Source organism: Aythya ferina (assembly GCF_964211825.1).
Source record: "Aythya ferina genome assembly, chromosome: 9".
Classification (NCBI taxonomy): Eukaryota; Metazoa; Chordata; class Aves; order Anseriformes; family Anatidae; genus Aythya; species Aythya ferina.
Window position 1 is genome coordinate 22,932,583 of NC_140305.1, and position 23,432 is coordinate 22,956,014.

Sequence of the window (23,432 nt, forward strand, 5' to 3'; positions counted from 1 at the left end):
GTTACCTTTGTTTTTCACCATCCAGCCACATGCACACACTGCATTCTTTTTGCAGCTGTCACATCATCTGCTCCAGCATTTTCATTCCCTCCATGCAAACGTGCTGTGGGTTGCAAAGCACTGCAGTGTAGGAATGGCTCTGTAAAGGAGCAGCGTACATTCAGTATCTGCCCATGGATTTTCACCACTCACCCTCCTGCCCCCCACAAAAATATGCTGAAAAAATTAATCAGAACATCATGGATTTATGGGATACATTTTTAAACACTGTAAGGAACTACTTATTAAAAAATATATGCATATATTCTTTTATGTATGCATATATGCACTGTATACATTGCAATGCTACAAATCTAGAACCAGTTCGTTAAAGATTACAGGCTGACTCTTGGTTTGCAATATTCCTTTTACTCAGACTAAAATGATGCTGTCGGCATGAATTTTGGCTCAGGCCTTCTACTTTAAAGAGTGCCAACTTCTTGATTTCTTGGGCTGATTGAGCTTCCAAGGGAGTTTCTGAGTTTGAGCAAGATCTAAAAGATTTGCTAACCCATCACCTCAAGGCAGAGGCATATGCTTACTTACATCAGCCACTCATCCCAGCTCTTGGAGCCTTCGCTTCCAAACGTAAATTCCAACTTTAACTTATTTCTCATTGCCACTTTGAAATGCATCTTTATACTCAGCAGAAATTATTCTGCTTTCTGCCTGCTCAGTCAGTTATCTCCTGAGCTGTGAAGACCAAGTCGTTTACTATTTGCATATTAACCCAAAGAGCAAACTCAGCTGGATGTTCTTCCTCCTAAGATTTCCACAGCAGACTTGTTTACTCACTTGTAATCAATGAAGGGCAACTGGGTTAACTCAGCTCCAATTTGTCTGTGTTGACAGGACCCCACTTGCAGGCATCTACCTTGGCTTGACCCAGTGTAACTCAGGGTCCACAGCTGCAACTGGGAGCAAACCTGCCTTTCTAAACAAGGTGAGGCACAGAAATCATTAAAAGCTAATGTGTACCAGGATCTGTAACAAATTTTCTCAGTTATCCAGATGAAAAACAAGTTAAGGCAGAAGGTGCTTTTCCTGTTAATACCTAATCCTTGCCATGAGTAACACTGCTGTCTGTCTCGGGATCCTGGGATCATCATTGCATGGGAAGAAGGGAAGTTTAAAAAGCAACAAGAGCAGCAAGCTCTGAGACCAGCAGTGCTGATCTCTCCTGCCTCCAGGACCTGGCAGCAGCAGCACAAGCCTCTCCCCCAGCCGTGCCAGGCCCAGGCAAAGGAGAGGTTGTTTACCACAGATAGGGCTGGGGAATTCCACCGTCACTTCTAGTTTCTCTCAGCAGCTCTTGCTTGAGTGCCAAATCTCCTTGATCTTGATAGAACAATGAGGGCGTTTCTCATTTAGGCTTTCAGGAAGCGGTGATAAATTTGAACACAGCACTGAGCCTTCAGCCTCACAAGCCCCTCGGCTGCTCTGCAGACTGGCAGCAGTGAAACACCTGGATGTGGGACCAGCTTGGCACTTGGCTGCTCGCTGCTGTTTCACCTGGTGTGCCTTCTGTAGCCCACCTAGGCCAGGCACCACACGAGGCAGCAGGTCACCTGTGTCAGCAGTGTTTGTTCAGGCAGAGCTTTTAATGCATAAACACACTGTCGCAAGCCGGCTCTTGCACTACCAAAACAGGTTCCTGTCCCTAATACTTATTTCCTTGACTGTTCCTACAACACTGAGAGGTTGCTTCAAGCTTGGCAGCACTGGGAGCCCTCTAGAAACACCATACCCCTCGCAGCAGCTGAGGGGACTTCGCTGTTTGGAACGGAAGGAGCTAGGTGACAAAGATATTGGCATGTTAGGACCTTATCTACAGTCTGCTAAATGGGAAGAAAAAAAAAATCCAGACATATATGGTATTTTACCATACCCTTCCCAGCAGGCAGGAAGGTGAGGTCACTGCAGTGCAGGCAGGTGAAGACAGGACATTCCCACTTGGTGCTTTCCCCGGGAACCAATAAATGAATCAGCAAAGGGCAAAACACAGGGCTACTGTCCTTTGTCTGCTTGGCCTTATTGCTAGGCTTGCTTCCCTGAAATACTTGAAGAGACCAGTGAAGAAGCAGCGCTTCCAGCATGGATGACAGCTGGTGCTCACAGCTGAGGAGGAAGGCAGCTGGCCGCAGCATCCTGCCTGCATTCTCACCCAGCCGGGCAGCTGGGCTCATTGGGAGCAGCTGCAAATGAGGCATTGGCATCATTACTACAGAGTAATGAAAAATAAACCTTGGGAAATGGTACGAGCTCAGGCAAATCCACCGAGTTTTGCTAGCAAAAGGGTGCTAGAGGTTTCCAGTTTTCACCAGCTGAAAATGAATCACTTACAATTATGCAGAAGAGTTCCTATAGGTGCTTTAAATTATCCCATGTATCTGAAGTTTCATTTCCCCTCAGTGAAGAAAGTTTCATTTGTGTTTTCTCTCTGATCACATTGAGCAATAATCATTAAGTGAAATGAGTCCAGCAGGGCAAAGTCACTGAGTTTCATCCACCTCTTTTACAGCTCCTATCAGGACTAACAGGAACAAGGAAAATGTTGCAATCCAACAACCCACAGTCAGAGATATCACCACTCCTGGCATTACTGTTCTTGAAAGCAATGTTCTGCCAAACCACTTTGTGCCTGTAATTCCTGTTTTCCATTATCTTTAGGTTTTTATGGGTCTGGTATTTAACAGGTTTGCATGCAGCACAGAAGGTAAGGTTGGAAAGTTGCCTTTTTCCAGCCTGATCTGATTTACCTCTGCAGAGAAACCAGCTTACCTGTCTGTCATCACACAGCTGGAGATGTAGCTATGTCACCACTGAGCTTGACTTCAGATTCCTCTTTGTTTCTTATCCTTTTCTCTCTCCTGCATGTATTTCTTCATGCTTTTGACATTTGTTTTCTGTGGAAATTCCTTTTTCCAGAGATAAAGAGAAGGTTTAAACTTAAGGTGAGAAAGATTTTGGGGAGGTCTTTGCAATAACAAGGCAGCAAGCGTCTCCTGCAATGGTGTTTCTACCAGAGGTCAAGAGGGAAATTTTAAAGGTGTTCAGCAAGAAACTCATATGACTACTGTATATTCTAACCATAAGGGAGGCCATAAAGCTCAGTGGGCTTAGTGGTATGAGCATCAGGCACTCCTGGATTCTCAGACTTACTGGCAAAGCCAGTAACCTGTCTTTTTAGGGTTAATACGGTTAATATCATCTCAGTCTTTTTTGTTTTCTCAGACTGTTTCACAAGGAAATAACCACAGGAATGTGGGTGCTGCGTTCAACATCAGTGCATTTCTGGCTTCTCAACTTACTGTAACTGCATTCTGAGTCAGAATCTTGTTTTCCTTTGATGGTCTATTTTGACTTGGGAACGAAGAGCATGGGAAGGTTGTTCTCCCCTCATCTAAGTTTGCTCCCCAGATGACATCACCAGTGTGGCTCATAAGCCCATGCTCCCCACTTAGGTGGGGATAACCTAAGCCTCACCTCAGAGAATGTAGGGAAGGAAGGAAATTGGCCCCAAAATTCAGTCCCGACACGGTCTGCCAGCCATGCTTGCCACTTCACCTCAAGTCCCCACGCACCTTCCATCACACCTGAAGACAACTTAGTTTATACACAATAATTTCCATGGTGCACGAAGCCAAATACGTGTTTATCTAACACATAATATCAACTAGGAACGCACAAAAATTTTGAAGCTTGAATAATGTTAGATCTCCTATTCAAGTTGAGACCGTATTCACCAAAAAAAGTCAGGTGAGATTTTTCCAGTATGGTGACATCTTCCTTTTCTTCCTTTACGCAATTAGGCACACAACTTGCTCATCCCAATTAATTTAGTCTTTTGAGAAAAATAAAATCCATATATGAAATCTAATAGCACAGGTAGATCTGCAGGGATTAACAATATGAAGGAGAACATTGTCAAGCATATAATGATATTTTGTGGTATGTTTGCTACAGCTAATGCTTTTAATTGCATTTTCCAGTTTAATTCTAGTAGCCAAAGGCTCAATGCACAAGGCAAATAAAAGACAGGATAATTGGCATGCCCAAGTGCCTCTTTTCAACATAAATCAGGCAGACAGCAAATATGAGTTGAGCAAGGAGATCACCGTGTTGCAGTTTAATTCTCTCAAGATTTTGCCAAAATTAATTTCACACTGCAGGATAGAAAAACAGGCCTGGGAAGTGCATTCAAAATGTCAGGAGGGACTGGAGCCACAGTATCCCCTTCCACATTAGCATTTCACACAAGTGTGAGAAAGCTTGTAAGCAAACAGATCGAGGAGGAATAGGATCAGATGGAAACGTCTTTCTGCGTGTACTTTCCTATTCCCTACATTTGTCAGAAATTTCTGGGGAATTTGCATTAATAAAAACTTAGTAAAAGGCTTTTAATGTAGAAAGACCTTCCTACAAGCCCAACAGCAGCAAGATTTGCTCTTCCACGCCCAGCTGTTTTTTTGACATCAGCCCAGCAAATTCATGCAGAAGTGAACTATCACACTACTTCAACTGGCGGTGCACAGCGCTCTGTATGTACACAAGGAGCTGCAAGATAACAACGATTTGGAGTGTAAATTCTCTGGGGCTAGGATTACGGATTTAGACTCACAAATACATTACCACAGCTTTGTTTTTAAATCCATCTGAGTCACAAGGTAAAATAAGTAAAAAAAATTTTTTTTTGAGTTTTAAGCCAAGGTGTTTTTTCTACTATTTGATCTACAAGTACAGCCACTGCAAAGAACTTTCAAACTGCTAACATTCATGGAGGCAGAGCAATCTGCTCATCTACCTGAGCCCTATGCATTTTTTGTTTGAAGACAGAGTAAATAGGTACTTCCACTTATCAGCACTGCAGAGCTTACACAGTTTGTTTGGAGAAAGCTCAATTCTCTAGGGCTTTGCGTGGCAGCAGCCGAAACACAGCTGGTCACATTCTCTGCTGGTGTTATCCGAAATACTTCTGTTACTTCTGAGAGAAGTACCCTTAATGCTGGTAGACAGCTGACCTTATTGCATCTGCATCATGGTCTGAGTTCCAAACACTTGGCAGCTGTTCAACAGTTTGTTTATTTTTTTCTTTTTTTTTTTTTTTTTCTGTCTATAAAGAAAACATGTCTGTATTTGGCTGCTACACAGATTATTTGGTTGTCTAGTCTAACAAAACACTACAGTGGTGTTGTCAATCGCATCCAGTTTTGGAGAGCTACACTGTTTTGTACAGTATTTCCAGGCTTGTTTCCATTAAACAAGCCTGTTCCTGCTGCAGTTCATGTGACTTTGGCCCCCATTAACCATAATGAGAGCAGGATGAAATCCTATGCGTGGTCCCAAAGACACTTGTGCACATTTCTAACCCCACAGTCATTAGCAGTAAAAGCAAAACATTTGTGGAAATTCCAGTCAGCAAACCAGCCCCCAGAATTACTCAGTTTGTGTGCATATAAAGCTGGCACAGGACAAGGACAGGTAGGTCAAGGAAAATAGTGGGGGTAAGCAGCTGAGAGTGACAAAAAATCAAAAAATGAGTTTGACTGCATTAGTGTAAGGTTGCACTCTAAGGTTACAGTGTTTGTTCAATATATCCCTTGCTGAAGAAAAGGTCCCGAAGGGCGTGAAGTTTCTCCCCAGCTTCAGGGTTATCCCATTACCTGGATGAACCTCTGAGCACAAACCATGCCTCTGCATCTGTTCCGTGACTTCTGCAGGGACTCTCTGCACAGCCAGGCCTTTGTGCATTTACCTGCTGATGTCTCAAGCGCAGAGGTGTCTTTACACTCTTGTACATTTAGTTTACAATCTTCAGTTTGGGTTAGTTTTACTGTGAGACCTTCTTTACAGTCAAAAGGTAGTGTTATAAGGGATGAAATCCAGATGTTCCGTGTTTATCCAGGATTAATGATTTCATAATACTCAGTCTGCAAGTCATGACTAGATTTTTTCAGCTGCCAGCAGCACAGCCCAAGTGTCAAGCTGTGTTTCCTCTGCTCGGTACATTCACAACACTGAGCTGAGCTGCAGAGATGTTAAATTGCCATGGCTGGGAATTAAAGCTTCAGAAATAAATATTTTGCCTGTGGAAAACCAGATTGCACAAATAGATAACGCATACCTTAACAATGCTCCTCAGGGTACAAATGTCCACTTTCTGGAAACACTCAGCTCTGTGCTGAAAAACGAGTGAAGCACGATGCTGACCACCAGCTGACCTTTTTTCTGGTTCTGCCTGTGTCAGGATAAAGCATGGATATTTTTTCAACTACACAAATTTGGCAGCACTGATACTGTTATATTAATGCAGGGTCTTAAGCAGAACACAACCTAAGGCCTTTATCTTGAGATAATGCTTTCTGCATTTGACATTTCTGTTCAGAAGATGTATCTTGGCCAAGATCACCCAGCATTTAAACCCTGTTCAGTTTTTCTTACCTTTACAGGACTTTTGCTCTCTGCAGCAGCTGCTGAGATTCCACCAAAGAGCAGAGATTAGTGAGAAGATTTTGGAGAACTACATGCTTACCAAAAACTAAACTAGTTTAATCTGAAAAAGATATTTATGCTAAGAAAATTTAATAGCAGCTATCTTATATGCAAAAGAGATAACTGGTTCAACTACAGTAGTACTCCATCAGGGGATTAATGTGAACCAGAATATTTAAAGCACAATAAGCAAAATTTTGCTAAATGCAGCAAAACTCAAGATTACTTTACACTGCATAGACTGTGTGCAGGTATCTGAATATCTGTATATTTAGATAGTAGCATGCATACATTCACACACCTCTGTATCTGTGCAGACATGGTGGGTTTAAGTCTGAAGCGGCACCATATGCAAGAATTATCTAATCAGTCAAGTTTTTAAGTAATCTGTTTCTCATGACATCCCTTCCCTGGGGGAAAAATAAAACAAAACAAAACAAAACAAAGGTTTGTCAAGTTGTAAAACTCAGTTCTCACACAGTGCTTTTCAGGCTTGAATTCTTCCTGATCCACCCGTGGGGGAGATGGGTGCTGAGATTTCTTCTGCCTGACGGTCCCCCTGAAGACAAGCACTAGCAGCATGAACATCGGGCTGCAGACACAGCTCCCAATCCTTGTATGCCTGCAAGTCATGCTTTCACTCAGAGCAGACTTCAAAATGCTTTGTTCATGTACAAGTCTCTGGATTGACAATTGTTATGGGGCCGTGCAAATCAGACACAGGCTAAGTCAGACAGACAGCAAACCATGGTGGCAAATGAGGAATGCCTTCAGGCACCTGTTTTGATTTAAAAGTGCTAATGAAGCAAAAGATGTTGTTTTTTCTACAACTCTCTTCCCACAAATGTCGCCTTGGGAACATTTATAAAATTCTGGAAACTTCCTGTATTGCATTTTAAGAACCATAATCTAGAGCCACTGGCAGGCAGCTGCCTGGCTACACTACTTCTTTCAGATTGAAGGAGGGCTCTTTGAAATCAAGAGAGAAGGTAAGGCAAAAATGCCTTCAGCAATTCACTGCTTTCAAAACAATTCAGTGTTGAAGGAACCTGATTCACTTTCAATGCAAAGAAACTTAAAATCCAAATCAGCTTGGTGGTATTCCTCACCACTCTCTGAGGAATGAATTTATTCCTTAGATCTAGTCAAATTCTCCCCTCTTTTAGTTTAAAGCCATCTTCCTTGTCCTGTCACTATGCTCCCAGTGTCCCTTCCCACCTTTCCCCTAGGCCTCCTCCAGGTACTGCAAGGCCGCTGTGAGGGTTAACAGGCACAGTTCTTTCAGAGAGCACAATGCCTGATTTCCAGGAAGGAAGCCATGCTTGAAAAGGGAGGTTTTAAAAACAATGTGCTCACACCTCCTTTTTGCTCTCAACAAAACTTCCCAAAAAGAAGAAAAGGGGAACTCAGGCAGCAGCCATGGATGAAGGCTTCTTGGTCTGGCCCAGCACCACCTTGCCCCTTAAACGCATCAAATAAACTCTTCGTGTCACCACACCCTAAGACAGCCACCAGAACTGAAGAAGATTGCTTTTAAATCTAGTCAAAAAGGTGTGGGAGCTGTAAACTGAACTGCCACTGGGGCAGTGCCCATGTGGGGTCAAACCACCACCTCCCAGAGGCTGCTGGTGGTGGCTCTCGGCTGGTGTCTGACTGACTCCTGGCTTGGACCCCACAGGGACCTCTTGAGGGGGCACCATGGCATGGGCACCATCCCAGCGCCTTGGGAGGAACCTGAGGTAGTTACTGACTGCAGAAACAAAAAGCGGGCTCGACTGTTTAATTCAACAATCAACAGCTTCCTTCGCGGAAAAGCACCGTTCGGCCTGAAACAAAGAAAACAAAAGCAAAACCAAAAAAAAGTCCTTCTGAAGGAAATTACTGTTCTAAACAGGAGCAATCCGACTTCATCACTGTGTGTAAATATCTGAGGGGATGGCGTCAGGAGGACGGAGCCGGTCTCTTTTCTGTTGTGCCCAGTGGGAAGATGAGGCAATGGGGAAAAACTGAAGTGCGGGAGGTTCCAGCTGAATAAGAGAGGGTATTTCTTTACTGTGAGGGTGACAGAGCCCTGGAAAAGGTTGCCCAGAGAGGTTGTGAAGTATCTCTAGAGATATTCAAAACCTGCCTGGATGCCATCCTGCACAATGTGCTCTAGGTGATCCTGCTCAGCAGGGGGTTGGGCTACATGATCTTCAAAGGTCCCTTCCAGCCTCGGCCATTCTGTGATTCTGTGGTTTCTCTTAAATAGGAGTTGCCTTCCAAAATGCGTATTTCATTACAGGTAACATTAGGGAGATCTTCCTCCCTCATCTGTTTGACAGGTGGGTTTCAGCAGCCTAAAAATACTCGATAAAAATTTACAACAGGGGTAACAGGGGTGATCGAGAGCTAGTCACAATTTATTTATATATTTATTTTTTCTCAAAAGAATCAACTTAAAAGACACCAGAGCCTGGAGGCAGTCCAGATTCCATCAGCTGGAGGAGCGGCTGAGCCCATATTGCTGTCAGGGCAAGCTGAAGCCTCCATGGTAGGTATCGTATCAACCCTGATTATCACGTCCTGCCCCCACCATTGAAGCCAACAGCAGCATGCTGTAAGGGAGCAGCCACTTCTATGACACCGTGTCATTGTCTCTTAGTGTTTTTCACCTGCAACATTAAGGTCCTTTTTAAAATTAAGCCCTCCAGTCACTCCCTTTTGCGTGAGGCCACTCTGTTCCATTGATACTGTGTTCTTTCTGCACAGTGAATGGTTCTCTGCTGAGAGGTACGCTTTTATATAGTGATATTTCTTCTCTATGTGATTAAGAACCTAATTGTCCCAAAGACATTATAGAACTGCAGCCTTATCAAAGGCAAGGAGCAAGCTCAGCTGCCTCCAGAAGTCGTAGAAAAGAACATAGAAAGGAACATATTTTAACCCAAGTCAAGCCCTTAGATAGTTGTTTTAATTAAGTCAGTCATGGAGGTAGTTTTACAATCTAACTGTGCTAGAGAACTATTTTATTAGCTGATAGCAGTCATCAATTATTTTTCAAGTGCCTTTTTGTGATAGTTTCTTCCTAGTTACAAATAAATTACTTTTATATTTAATTTTTCCAAAGAATCATTCTGTTGCAATATTTTCACTTTTTCCTTACCCCAAACCCCACAAATATTTAACCAGCTCAACCGGTATGTATCCACAGTGCAAAATTATCCAGAAGAGGAGAGTAAAGAAATGGAACATTTTACCCAGTCAGATAGCATTGACACACACCGCAAAATATTGCCGTGTCCTTTGGCACTCTGTGCTTTGGCACCATGTGCTTTGCCAAGGCTGAGCCCCGCCACAGACGTACCAAAACATCTCCAAGGCTTTTGCGAGAGCTGCCTCAGCTCTTGCCAGTGTAGATTTCAAGCCGTGCTTTTCCTGCTCTGTGTGTGTATGTCCGTGTAGCTGTAATAAGAACACAGACATCCTCTGCAGCCTTCTCCCTGGCAATCTCATCTACTGAATCTGTCAACACAACTTTTCAACATTCATCAGTAAAAAATTTGTAATGGTTTTACGATTGCAAAGCATATTACAGACAAGTCTGCATTCCTTTAATATCTGGGTTTATGGTTGAACCTCCAGGTCCGTGCCTTCACTGCATTTCCAATCTTTTGTCCTCCAAAATAAAAGTTTATTTTTTTTTTCTTCATTTCCTTACACAATCTAAGAACTTTTATCAATTCTAGGAGATGGGCTTTAATAAAGGTCAAATATATTGATATGAGTCATCATATGAACATTTTCATTAGCCAAAAAACTGTTTTCTTTCCGCCCATCCTTCGCTGCCCTGTGCAGTTAGTCATGCTCTCAGCTATGCCTCTGCAGCAGTTTGGTGTCCCTGCTGTGAAACAGCTTCCAGTGAAACAGAGTCAACACAAACTTTTTAGAAGTAACTTTTTTACCTTCTTCTGTGATCTGCCTTTCCATTGTGGCCCCAGTCCTCCTGCTCAGCTCCAGCACTGCACAGGAGCAGATGGCCAGGCACTGCTGCTGCCCCTGACCCAAAGGTGAACAAGCAAGCCCACAGGGGTACCTGGGGCTTACAAGGCTTGCCTGGCTCCTCTGCAGATGTGGGGGCAGTGGGGATTTTCGAAGCCTCCAGACCCTACCCACTTCAGGACCATTGCATACACCCTCTGCGTTACCTCTCGTAGCCTCTCCCTCCCGTTGAATGACCCGGTCACCTCTCCTTTTCCCCTGCTCAGAAACCTTGCCTATGCTAAGGTGAGAGCATCATCCGAGGAGCTCTGATTTCCAGCCCTAGGAAGAATCAACAACCCTACACATCCACTTGGAAATGCCATCTGAAACTATATAAATTCCTGAATACTGTGCACTCAGGTCCGAGGAGAAGAAGGCTGGGATAAAGAAGGATGGGATTTTGACAGGACACAAAGCACGTTTTGAAGCCTCTTTCTTTCTAAGTGTTGACATCTTACGTTTTGTTTTCAGATGGACTTTATTTGCATTACCTGAGCAAACTTTCTAGTTAATAAATTACTTAACAACTCTAAGAAACCAGAGTAGTAGGTAATCTGCTGATAATCTTCTGGTGTTCAGACACAGAGGAGTAGTGACTGAACAAAGTTGAATATTGTGCTTGCTGGCAGGTCTCCAGGATTTCTTGGTAGACAACTCATGTATTAACTCACATCTCAATTAATGAGGAAAAAAAAAAAAAGTGCTATGAGTTGTTCAGAATGAAAGACTGGGCTGCAGAGATCAATCACACTAATCATCACTGCTCTAAAATTGATTTTTTTTTTTTAACTTTGTTGTTTACTTTAAGGTGGTGTTTTGGTATCTTTTTTCATTGGCTATTTATTGTCAGGAATCTTTTCCAACATCCTTCCTAAGTAAATAAGGAAATCCTTCTATAAAGAGGCCAAGGAATTGTTTGTTATACCTTTTTTATTCCCAGACACTCAAGTTCTTGTCTTGCAAACTAATGTCAGCTTGAGTTTAACTCGAAAATTTTGAGTGAGGAAAAGTGAAAATCGTAGCCCCAAGAGCAAATATAGCATAGCTTAGTGAAGTACACTGCAGTTTGCTTTTAGTTAAATATTGCTATCGTTATAAGTGTTTTTCAGTTAAATATTACACAACTTTGGATGCGAATGATGAAAATAAAAAGAATGTTGACCCAGGAGACAGCTTCCCTTTCGATTACTTCTCCTACCCTTTCTGTTTTCTGTGTTTCAGTTCTGTTCAAGCCCCCAAAAATATCTTGCACCTGGCAAAAATTGCCACCTGTAAACAACACCGGAGCAGTTCAGGCTCCCTCCCTGTGGCAATCAGGCCACAGAACCAGTTTCATACTCTGCTTACTGGTAGCTGTGGGGAACTTCCTCCCACTATATAGTGACCTGTTATAACTTCCAAGTCAATTTAGCTTTATAATATGTATTTATGGGGTCAATAAAAGGCGAGTAAACAGCGCCAGGTGCACAGGGAGTCTGGGCTGCTCCAACACACACGTTACATCAGGCAGCTGGTTTTCATGCTCCTAGGCTAATTCATATTCATTACTACTTCTAGAAAAGGCAGAGTTATTATAATTAGTTCCCAGAATCTGAACCCGGATTCTTCCTCCCAGGCTTTTTCCTTGTCCTTCTCCTTTGTCCATCTTGGCCGGATATCAGAGACTTGCGCAGTGTCCCATGCAAGCTTTGTCTTTTAGTTGTCCTTCAGCTTTCCCCTTCTCCTTAATCTCTTGGCCAGATATCAGAGACTTGCGCAGTGTCCCATGCAATAGTCATAATAGTTAGCAGTTATTCTGAACCCCCCCAGATATCAGAGACTCAAGGTTTACCCTTCAAGCCCTCTATTGACACGAATTGCTGAGGCATTCCTTACAATCCCTCATCTTCTTTTTAATATTCTCAATTCCTGTCTCTTCTTCAACGTTTGCCAGTAACAGCTGGATTTCACCAGTCAGTTCTTGGGGGGTCCATTTCTTAAGCATCATTATTGACACATCACCTTGCTTCTCTACTGAAGTTATCACTAATTGGGTACTATTTATTATTCGGCGTATCAATAATGCAAAGCAAGGTATCAGACAAGGTGTAAATAATAACATCATTACACCCATTTTCCAGGACAGAAAGGAAGTGCCTTTGCTCTTCAGTGTCACTGAAAACACAAGCTGCCCACTAAAGATCCACATACACAAGATAGTTTTGCACCTCCATTGTAGTGTGTGCATGCCATTTATGCACTACCTTCTATAGCATAACAGTGTGTACAATTTTATCACTGCTGAGATATTGTTGGCATGTTCACTGACTCCAATGTCTCTTTTCAGGTTTGCTTCAAATAACTGATAACCCAACAACATGCACAAGCAATTTAGGTTCTCCTCTCAGTCTGCACAGTCTTGCACTGCCTTCACTGCCATGCATTTCACATTCACTAACCTCTGAAGGTTTCCTATAAAATTCTGGTCAGCCCTATCCAGCCCAGACCAGCCTGTATAGTCCCTGATCTCTCACAGCCCCCCCCCTGAATTTGCAGCTGTTCACCTGCAAAAACAACAGCTGTTAACCTAAAAACCAACAACAACAACACAAAACAAAACAAACAACAAAAACGCAACCAAAACCAAACCAAAACCAAACACCACATCTGAGATGTTGCAGATACCACCACACTGAATTTAAAAGAGCATTTTCTGAGAGAGAATCACTACACTTTCAGTAAGTATAAAACGAGTGGTTGAAGAACCTTTGTATCTTAAAGTAATGAGTATCTAGATCAGAATATGCAGCATTCAGCAGTCTTCCAGGCTCCAGGTTCATAGATCACAGATCATAGGAGTTCCCAAGGCTCTCCAGTGTCCGTGCTGGGCTAGTGCAACAGAGACCAGTATAGGCATTGCCCACTTCACCTGAACAAAGCAGCCACCAAGCAGTCCCAACATCTACACGGCAGCAGAACACAGTGGAATAAAAACACCTAAAACAACCAGAAAGTGTACACACAGCAGTTGATATCACTGTACAGATCCTCTTCCTACATATGCAGAGGTGTTGTGGGTGCAAAATACAAATGAAACTATTACCCACTTCTGTTATTGTGTCCTCAAGATGGTTTTGATGATACAAATACAAAACCAAATCCACATGTCCTCAGCATGGATTAAATACGTTGCAGGACAAGCCAAACCAGGACTGCAGGAAAACAGATTTTGCTGGACAGAGCTGAGAATTTAACTTCATGCCATGTTTTTTCAATCATATGATAGAAAACAATCCATCCTATTAATATAATACAAAGATATGGTCCAATTCATTGTGCCTTTTTTTTTTTTTTTTTTACTAGTTACAGGAATAGGGAAGGGTTCATGTAAGTAAAAATACTTCATGTAAGTAAAAATCATTCCCAGGTGCTTCTCCCCTGTTTCTCTGCACCCACAGCATTTTGTCACCAGCTGGGAGAAGACATTCAAGTGAGACCCCACATGCAATATTGACAGCACACAGGAGTGCAAAGGGCAGTTTCTCTCTGCTAGGAAGCAGAAATCTCACTCAATTCTCTACCTACCACCTTGTGCATTGCTTTTAATCTGTCCCAGGAGGAAACTATAGCTCAGGCAGAGCTAGAAAGATATATGACAGATGCTTTACTATGAAGAAACCTTTGAAAAAGTCGTTTTTTGCATAGAGACCTGGCACCCTAAAGAGAAATATTTGTCTTCCATTTTCAGGGGAGGTTAAAAGCACTCATCTGTGATGAAGATAATCAAATTTCATGCTTCAAGGCTTAAGCTGATTGCTTAGCAGGGCTTTGCTATGTGCCAGGGACAATTCTTTTTCTTTCTGAAATGTTGCAGAGGCAACTCGGTATGTTATGGGTTTCCTCCCAGCTACCTCCAGAGATGAGGCTGCAATGAACCTGTTTCAACATTATCACTCTGTTAATATAATATAGATGCAGACTTCCACGCAGCTGTAAACATCCCTTTTGCTCCCATCACCAGGGACCCTTTGCATCGTCTAGTGCTTCACACAATCTGGTCATGTAGCAGGGTAATAGCTGCATGACCAGAACCACCCTTAGCATCTGCACCTGAGATGCATTGCTAAAGAACTAAAATTCTGACTTGCAGCACTACAAATAGTAATTCAAACAATGACACGTGAAAGATTATAAAACAAGGACATGACAAGGAATCTTGGACCATAGCACCCCGGTGAGACTAACTGCACTGATTCTCTGTGTTTTGCTGGGATGTGCCTGGTGACAGTACCTGGCATTTGGCTCAGCCTGCATTACTGCAGCCCAAGACTGGGGCTTCAACAAACTCACAGCAAAGTTTAGCATCAGAAGATGTTCTTTAAGCCACAGTGACCCAATAAACCAGTTAGGTTGCCCAGGATATTGTATTGCACAAGAACTGATTTTCCAGAGATGCTGCCAACAAACTTCAAATCCATGGTAATGATCTTACAAAGGCATACAAATCTGGAGAATGCTGCTTCCACTATTCCTGTCAATGCTAGTGAGGACACCACCATCCAGCATGTGCATTCCCTTGTGTGGATGCAGCTTCCTCTTGCAGTGTAAACTAAACAAGGGAATTCCCTTCATTTTCTGTTCTCAACCATCCTACGGTGATATATTTGTATCAATACTACAGACTAAAAAGCTGCTATGTTCTACTCAAGAGCTGGCTTTCTGAGCACAAATTTTTGTGGAAGACTAAAGAAGTTCTAACTGTCTTAAAGACGAAGAGTGTTCAAAAAGGACAGCATATTGTTGGAAGTGCCCCTATGAGAAGGCTTAAAATACATACAATATATGAACAGGGAAATGGTTAAATATTTTGTCAACTAAAAATGAGATGTCTGAACTTAGACCTTGGGCACTAATGTTACAGCTTTATTGGAAATCAGTGTGGTATGTACATGCACACATACTGCTCCATTTATCAAATCTACTGCGTGGGATATTAAAAAAAGCCAGGTCTGAATAAATTAATTCAGAGGTGCATTTGGGGGAAGCTAGGCCATTGCTGTTATATGTGCAACACTATAGGCTAAAAGGGCATTGCACTGATATATCCACATTCTGATCCCATGACAGTGTTAATGATGATTAACTCATGTATTTGCAATGGTTCACAACTGACATCAAAACATGAGGTCTGAATCTGGTGCAGGGACCACAAGGGAATTAGCAAAACACTGAAGCCAAGCTGTGATCTGTTGCACATATGTGCAAATAGGCGGACCACTCTGCAAGGTTAACTCCGCAATGGCTGGCACAGACTGGGATTTTTGTGCCGTTCGTGGCCTGTGCCTGGGGGAGAAAAGTGTGGTGGTGCCCCACATAGCACTTGGAGGCCATGGAGGTGGCCACACACCACCACAGCAGAGCAGTGACAGCAATTTCCTCCTCTGCTCGTGCAGCCACATATTCAGTGGCTTCACAGCAGGAACTAATGGCTGAAAGTAGCCCAGCCCAAAATGACAGAAACATTCAGGTGCCCCTTGATGGGTATCCAGTACCCAAGTCAGGGGTTAGCTTGTAAAGCAAGACTTAAGTTGACACCCCATCTTTGGTGACAAAAAGCTGTGTGAGCCCTCTTCCTGACAGGTTGGAAGCTACAGCCTGAAAGCACAGCTGTGGGGCTGCTCTCATCATCAGAACAGCTAAATTCCCTCTCTGCAACTACAGCACTACAATTACATGCTTTGATACCTGTGACGAAAAGCACAACCTCCTTTGCCGCTAGGCAGAGAAATCAATGTCAAGAACTGCTATTTACTCAAAAGTCAACTCTGCTTTCTCTGACTTGGAAAACGAGCATGGGCCCTGCTGCGCTGGGGCTCACAGGGGGCAATAGCAGAGATAGTAACAACCATCTGCATCACTTCAGGAAATATATGTATAAATACAGGCAAACCTCTGTCCTCCTCTGGAGATGTCACTGCTGGAGACGAATAGTTCCCAGGTATTGCAGGTCCAGTGTCAGGTGTTTCTTTGACAAACCATATAACACAGGTCTTGAGCCCACAGCACAGATGAAGGTTTAGGCCTGATTAAACGGTTCACTGAGCAAGCTTTAATAGGATGAAAGAGCCGGGAAGAATCAGAGGTTTTGTAAGTGAGATGCTTTGTTCCAGCACTACACAATGCACAGAAATTATTTTTCTTTAAATGAGTGCTAACAACATTCCTTCCCACTGGTGTCATGACCCTGAGTTTTTGCTGTGTAAAATCTCAGCAGAGCAGTAATTTTATACTCTCTGAACCTTTGAAACAAGTTATTTTCAGTATAAGTTTGTACCTATTAGACAAAATTAACTTCAAAAATGTAAACATTTGAAGTAGCAAAGATTCTCGATTATATTTGATGGTGAAAACTGTTGGAGTTTCACTCTCACATTAGCCTCTGTTGGTGTGGAAAACCCATAAACATTTTATCATTGTGCAATGATATTTTAAGATTTTAAGTACATTTGAGTGTTTTTTTCCTTGGTTGTTTTCAAAATAAACTTCATTAATTTATCACTAGAATGCTGACACTGGCTAAACAAGTATTAAAACAGAGACATAAGCAATATCCAAGGAAGATTTCAACTGATGGGTAATGGAGACACAGACTAGGCCTGGTAGACATCTACAGCTTGTATACACAGTTCTTGAATAATCTTTCATGAACTGGTATATTAACCTATAAAAAAAAAAATAGTTCTGTTACAGTCAGGGAGAAATCTATAAAGTCACAGAACAAAGACTAACTCATAGTGAACAGCAGGAGGGCTTGCTTTCCTGGGCTTGCTTTCACTTTTGTTTCCATTCTTTTCTTGAAAGTAAACACTGGAGGAAAATCTGTTTCCTTCAAAGTCAGTTACTTGAATGCTCGGAACGAAACTCTACACCCTCTGCTCAGCATGCTGGATTCTTCTTCCAGGTTGGTTGACTGCTCTTCATATGGCTCCCTCAGGTGAATTTTCTTGCTTAGGAACTTCTCGCTTAGGACTGAGGTCATTTTTTGTACGATTCTCTCTCAGGTATATGCTAAAATCTCTAAGGCTCTCGTGTTCTGGAGTTGATGTAAAGAGCTACTGCACATTAAGCAAAGGCAAACGGGAATCCCACTTGTCCTGCTCCAAACAGAGCCGGGATGCTGCAAAACAGAAGGAGCCCAGAACGTCCGACTGGCGTGGCTCAGAAGTCACAGGACGAGACCATGAGCTCACTTTCAAGCAAACATTAATCCTCTCCATCTGACATATGTTTTGGAATTACACGAATTTGAACTGTTTTGGCACACAGATTAATGCTGCAGAGAGCCAGACAAATAAAGTGCCTGCTGCCACGTTCAACAGGGACTTGGGGATCATTTAGCCACATTATGATAGAATAAAAACCAACTAATTTCCCTGTAACTGGTTCAACACAGCACAGTTACCTCTTCGTTTTAGTTACCCAGGGGAGAGGAAGAGATCTTTGTTGTGGTTTTGCCCTGTGATAGTGCTGAGGGTTCCCGCTGCACCTTGGCACTCAGGTTCTGAGCGCTGGGCCGAGGCCAGGAGCCCGTGATGCCCTTCAGCGACTGCTCACAAAATGAGACCAAGTCTCCACACTCGAATTCGAAGCCCCACTCTCTCTAACCCGCTGTAGGTGTTTGAAGGAGGTCTCAAAACCCCGCTGATGGCCAACACGCACCCCCTGTGCCCCCTTCAAAAACTTCTAAGGGAGGGGACCAAGGCCCAAGGGAAGAGCTCCCCGCCGGCCGCCTCGTATACCCGGCGGGGCTGCGAGGGGCGGGAGCGGGGCGGTGTGAGCGGGCCCGGCCCCGCCTGCCTCCCGCCCCGCCGGGTAAAGGCGGCCGAGGGCCCGGCTCGGTACTGCCTCGGGCGATCCGTGCCCGGCCATGATGCTGCCCACAGCCGGCCTCAGCCCCGGGCAGACCTGCGGGGCCGTGCTGGCCGCCGCCGTGCTCCTGCAGTCCGTCTGCGTGGCCGTCACCTTCCTCTACTTCACCAACGAGCTCAAGCAGGTCGGTGCGGGGCGGGACGGGGCTCGGGCACGCCGCCGCCTTTGTCCCCTCGTGAGGGGGCTCCCGGCGTCGGATTTCGGTGTGGAAGCCCCGCTGGGCTTTGTGAGGGGCTGAGGAGGTGCTGGCTGCTGCCTGGCTCGGCCCTCTCCCTGCACAGCTGGCACTCCGGGCAAGTTGTGCTCCCCTCGTGTGTGCGAGACGGATTTCCACTGCCCCCCGCGGTGCTTGGGGTTTTTTTAGGGTGCCCTACCCAAACCCGGCCGTCCTGCTGCACGGTGCTGCCAGGATTTGCTTCTCCTGGTGCAAAGGTAGACCAGGCTGCAGGCGTGTGCGCTAAGCTTAAGCCATGCCAGAAAATAGTGCATGAATGTAAACATATCTTACCTGTGTGTTTGAGCTTCCCTGCGTGTTTATTCCACGCCAAATTTAATAGGTGGAGTCTTCTGAAATGTCAAGAAGCAAGAACTAAAGGGCACGCGGTATTGTTCTGCAGCGTAAGGCAGTGCTCGTGTTTTGGAAGGATGTGCAAGATTTTCTTGCTAAGTTTCTAGCTGTGACTGCCCCCTGCTTGGTGAAACCGGGGAGTCACAGAAATGTGTTGATTTAATGAAGTTAGCATACATAATAGCAAGGATGAACAAAAATGCATAAACAAATTCTCATGACTTCCCGAGTACAGTTCAGAGTCCTTGGCTAACAAGCTTGCCTATGTAAGCAATTGGTAACCACACTGATTTGCATAAAGGGAAGGTAAAGATATGTACACCTGGTATACAACCACATCTAACAGTACCTGACCAAAATACAGCTCAAGATTTCTGAAGAAGACATGCCTGCATTTGGCGTACAAAGCTCAGTCCCGTGCTGGAGTTCTGCTGGGCTATAAAGTAACTTTGGTGGCTCCTAGGAGGACTTTACATACACGTTTTTCATGCTTCCTCTGGAGCACAATAAAGAAGTAAAAAGTGTACCTAGAGTCATGGACTGCTGCCCCACATCTACATTGTGCATGTGGAATAAATCTTGAAAAGATGCAATGATTTTTTGTCTGCACTTTTTTTTTTGTTGTTCACAAGATCTGCATTTCTACACCTTCACCAAATTGCTGTGGCTGCACAGACTGCAGATATTCTTATCTTTACCAACAAAAAATGTGTAACTAGCAGTTTTTCTCTACAGCTGTAGTCATTTGAATAGCACTCAGATACGACCGCTTTAAGAATTTTGCTGTGGGAGGAAGTGCTGAGATGCGAGTACAATAAAGTTCATTATGCTTCAGGATACAGGGCTGCAAAGAAAATACGCTATTTCCTTCTTTTTTGAAAACACAGTCCATACACTAGCCCTAGGGTAAGAAAGAACCTCTACAAGGCAGCATTCCTGCAGGAATTGTGTCCTCACAGACTCCAGTGCTACAGATAAGCCTCATTGAGCAAGTCTTACAATAAGCTTTGCCTTCTCTACCCAAAAAACAGAAATACCAGTCCTTCAGTACCATAGTGGCTCTGGTACAAGGCTGCATTCCCTGAGGATTTCAAAATGGATGGAAAATACTGTTTCAGTGTTACTACAGTAAAACTGTTTGGGGGAAAACTGCACCAGGTAAGGATAAGGCAGAGGTGCAGTACTGTTTGCTCCCAGATTAGAGGGTGAAGCTTGGAGGTGAGCCTTGCCAGGTCAGTAATATCTTGTCTACACCCTTTTTAAAACTCATCAAACTACCTTGTTAAAGAAGCTGCTATGGTTAAATCCATCAGAGTCCTTATTTGTAAGAGCAGTTTTTCCTTAAAAATCACATAATTTTAACTACTTCAGGTGACTTTTTGAAACAAGAGCCCTGATTATGAAATATCACTGCTTTCTTCAGTAAAGGCACAGAAGTCTTTACCAACACTTATAGGGTTGGCACTATCTCCTACTGATGCCTACAAAGTACAGAATCATTTCAGGTGTTAGATTAAGTTCAGGAGAGTTGGCTGCTGCAAGCTGAAGGTGCTGAGCAGAGTGGTGGAAATTGCAGGGTGCTGTGGGGGAATTCTTCTAAGCCTCCCGCAGGGGGATGTCTCTTCCTAAAGGAGCAGGAGTGTGAAGGATTGCTTTCAATGCCCTGGTCTTAAGGACAGCCGAAAGTGGTGCACGTTGAATAAAAGTATCTGTTTAGCAAACCAAACCGAACTCTTTAACATAAGAACAGTGGCATTTAGATGTTACAAGTCCATCTGAATGTTTTGCATGCCGCTGGCTGCCTGTTCTGAGTTCAGGCGGTACTTGGCTTGCAGGAGGAGCTTGCAGCAGCAGCACCCAGCTCGGCAGGGTGCAGGCGTGCAGCGTGAGCTGGGCAACAGCGCCAGCTGCAGCCGGGTGCCTCACCTTGCCCTGTGCACCCACGTTCTGCCACTTTCATTTCTCTTTATCAGGACAAAACATACTCTTTCTACTATGAAAGGGTATGGACGAGACAGTCCGTGTCACAAGCATTTGATGTTATCATTTCATTTGGACCCACAGATCATCTCTGCTGTCTGAGCTTTGCTCTGTACTCTCAGGTCAGATACAGTCACAGAGTTCCCAAACACGTATGTGTGCAGACAGACAAACACCAGAGAAAGCCTGGATTTTAAGTGATGCCAGCTGAAAAGACAGAATGGAAAATACTTGTACGGTTCAATATTTGATTTCATCCTCAATAACTTGTGAAGAAAAATCCCCTGTGCAAAAGAAACTGCATGCTCTCATTCTGCAGTAAATAAATGAAGTATTTACAGCATTAATGATTTGGGTATTGAATTTTCATAAAGCTTATTTACTTGAGTGCTGGGTACCAAATTTATGTCTGTGGCGGTACTGTAAGTGTATTTTTGCATATTAGCTGTCATTGTAATTAAATAAATATGTAAAATCAGGATGAATTACTCATGTTGTCTCTATAGTCATAACTTGTACCATACTAGCAATGCTTTTAAGAAAAGAAAGCACATTCCTAAACATGATGAATTCAGTGACATACCTCAGCTGGAGGTCTGCGAGCACACCAGAGGTGACAAATTCTGGCTTTCCCTTCTGCTGCAGCTCTGGGACATGTACTCGAAGAACAGCATCGCTTGTCTCACTGGGGAGGAACTTGGAAATTTCATCCAAAACTTGGACGTAATTGAAAGTGAAGACAGAGCAGCTGACCCCTGCTGGCAAGTAAAGTGGCACCTGGGAAAGTTAATTAAAAAGGTATTTGGAACTGACATGTTGAAATGGGTGGAGCTTGATGCTGTTTGGATTTAGAGAATGCTAATAGCAGGATGTAGTGGGATTCCCTGATTGTTTTATTGCAGGGCAGTAGTCCAGCCATAGCTTCAGCTGCAGAGTGTTTGCACTGAAGCCAAAACAAAATAAATAAATCATGGCTACAGTTGCACTGCATTCAGGAAATAATAAGGCAAACACAAATAGGTTTTTACTGAGGTAATTTCAGCGAAGCTTCAGTCCCCTGCTTCACAGAGGAGGGTGGGACTGGGCTGTCCCTCTGAAGCCAGTGTCAGCCACTGGTGGCAAGGAGAATCTAGCAGCTGTGAGATGCCCATGTTCACAGTCCTGCAGGAGCAAATCCCTTTTTCACTTGCATACCTACCTTGCACAGAGAGCAGGAGTTGTGCCTGACCCAAGACTAGTGTTTTTTTCAGCCTGAGCATGCAGATCATAAATTGTGCCACTCCTGTTTGTAGGTACAGAGACTGTCATGAAAAAATCAGGTAAAACGTAATGGAAAGTCAGGGAAAAAGGTGCCTGAGAGATGGCCTTGTCATGGGCTGTGAAATGCATCAGGGGAGGAAGGAGTGAGCGAGCACACAGCATCAGGCACAGCTCCTTCCCGGCTTGCCATTCACAGAACTCTGTCTCCTACACAACTCGCGCACAATGCATGCAATTGTGGCTACAGAGAAGCAAATGAGCCTGGCTGTGAAATCAGGAAGACTAAAATCTTCTGGAATGGTTTTCAAAATCCCAGCTCCAGCACAGAAAAAAAGCTCATCCATAAAAACTCATTTCAGGCTGCAACTTAACTGGTGAAACTTGCATCCCAAAATAGCTCCTCAATTTGTATTCAGAGATCTCAGCTTCTTTGGTGGAAGTTCTACCAGTGAAGTCCCTGAAACGCAGGATAAAGAAAATGCTGCTTTGTGTAGTAGACATTTACACAACTGGCCAATCTGCTAGCTCCCTGCTTGCTTGAAAAAAGCTAGCCTGGATGCTAGAAATAGAAATAAATGATGGCTGGCTGGCTGGCTGGATGGACAGATAGCAAGAAATGTGACAGGGTAGAACCAGCAGCAAGCCACAACACAGGGAAGTCAGTCAGCCAGGATAAATCATCCCAAACCACCAGCATGCTTGCTGCAGCTGCACTGGAATCAGTAACCTGGCCAGTTCATTCTAGCAGACAGTGAACAGAAAGGAGGGGGCTGCACGAAGTGAGGTGTGCTGGCTTCAAAACTTAGATAGACAGGCAGAGGCATAAAAATAAATGAAATGTAATTTCCCAGAGCTAAGATCCCACAGATGTGCACCGCTGCCAAGTATTACTCTGTGAGTGGAAGCTGATACTCGTACACTTTCTCTCTTCTTATTTAAGAAAAGCAATAGGGTCACATTTTCCGAAAGACTTAAAGCCCAGATGGCTGATTTCCCCGTGAAAATGTTTTCCCTAGTACTTAGTTGTATAAAAGGTGTAAATGTAGAAATACTTCATTACAATAAATGGATAGTCTTTTTTTATGAGGTTGTTGATCATACTCAGAATAGCGTCTATTCATGAGTGGGAGAAAGGAGACTGTTTTTTCTACATCTATCACTT

The 23,432-nt window shown here is 43.7% G+C and overlaps 1 protein-coding gene and 1 long non-coding RNA gene across 4 annotated transcripts in view; one reads left to right on the top strand and one right to left on the bottom strand.

Moving 5' to 3' along the window:
• Positions 1 to 21,694, bottom strand: LOC311441446. 2 transcript variants are annotated; one of them, XR_014695971.1, is made up of 7 exons: positions 21,594 to 21,694; positions 18,971 to 21,217; positions 16,484 to 16,640; positions 6,164 to 6,277; positions 2,821 to 2,957; positions 835 to 973; positions 1 to 139 (listed from the first exon to the last, which is right to left on the bottom strand). It is a non-coding gene; the product is annotated as an uncharacterized lncRNA (long non-coding RNA). The 2 variants fall into 2 exon arrangements; XR_014695972.1 differs by having other exon boundaries at positions 18,971 to 21,644.
• TNFSF10 (TNF superfamily member 10) overlaps positions 18,410 to 23,432 on the top strand; it is a 9,851-nt gene continuing 4,828 nt past the window's right edge. For both annotated transcript variants that reach the window (XM_084529589.1, XM_084529590.1), the window contains exons 1-2: positions 18,410 to 18,586; positions 21,656 to 21,808. In XM_084529589.1, coding sequence (XP_084385715.1) covers positions 18,461 to 18,586; positions 21,656 to 21,808 — 279 coding nt within the window. In that variant the 5' untranslated portion in view covers positions 18,410 to 18,460. The remainder of the gene's footprint in view (positions 18,587 to 21,655; positions 21,809 to 23,432) is intronic.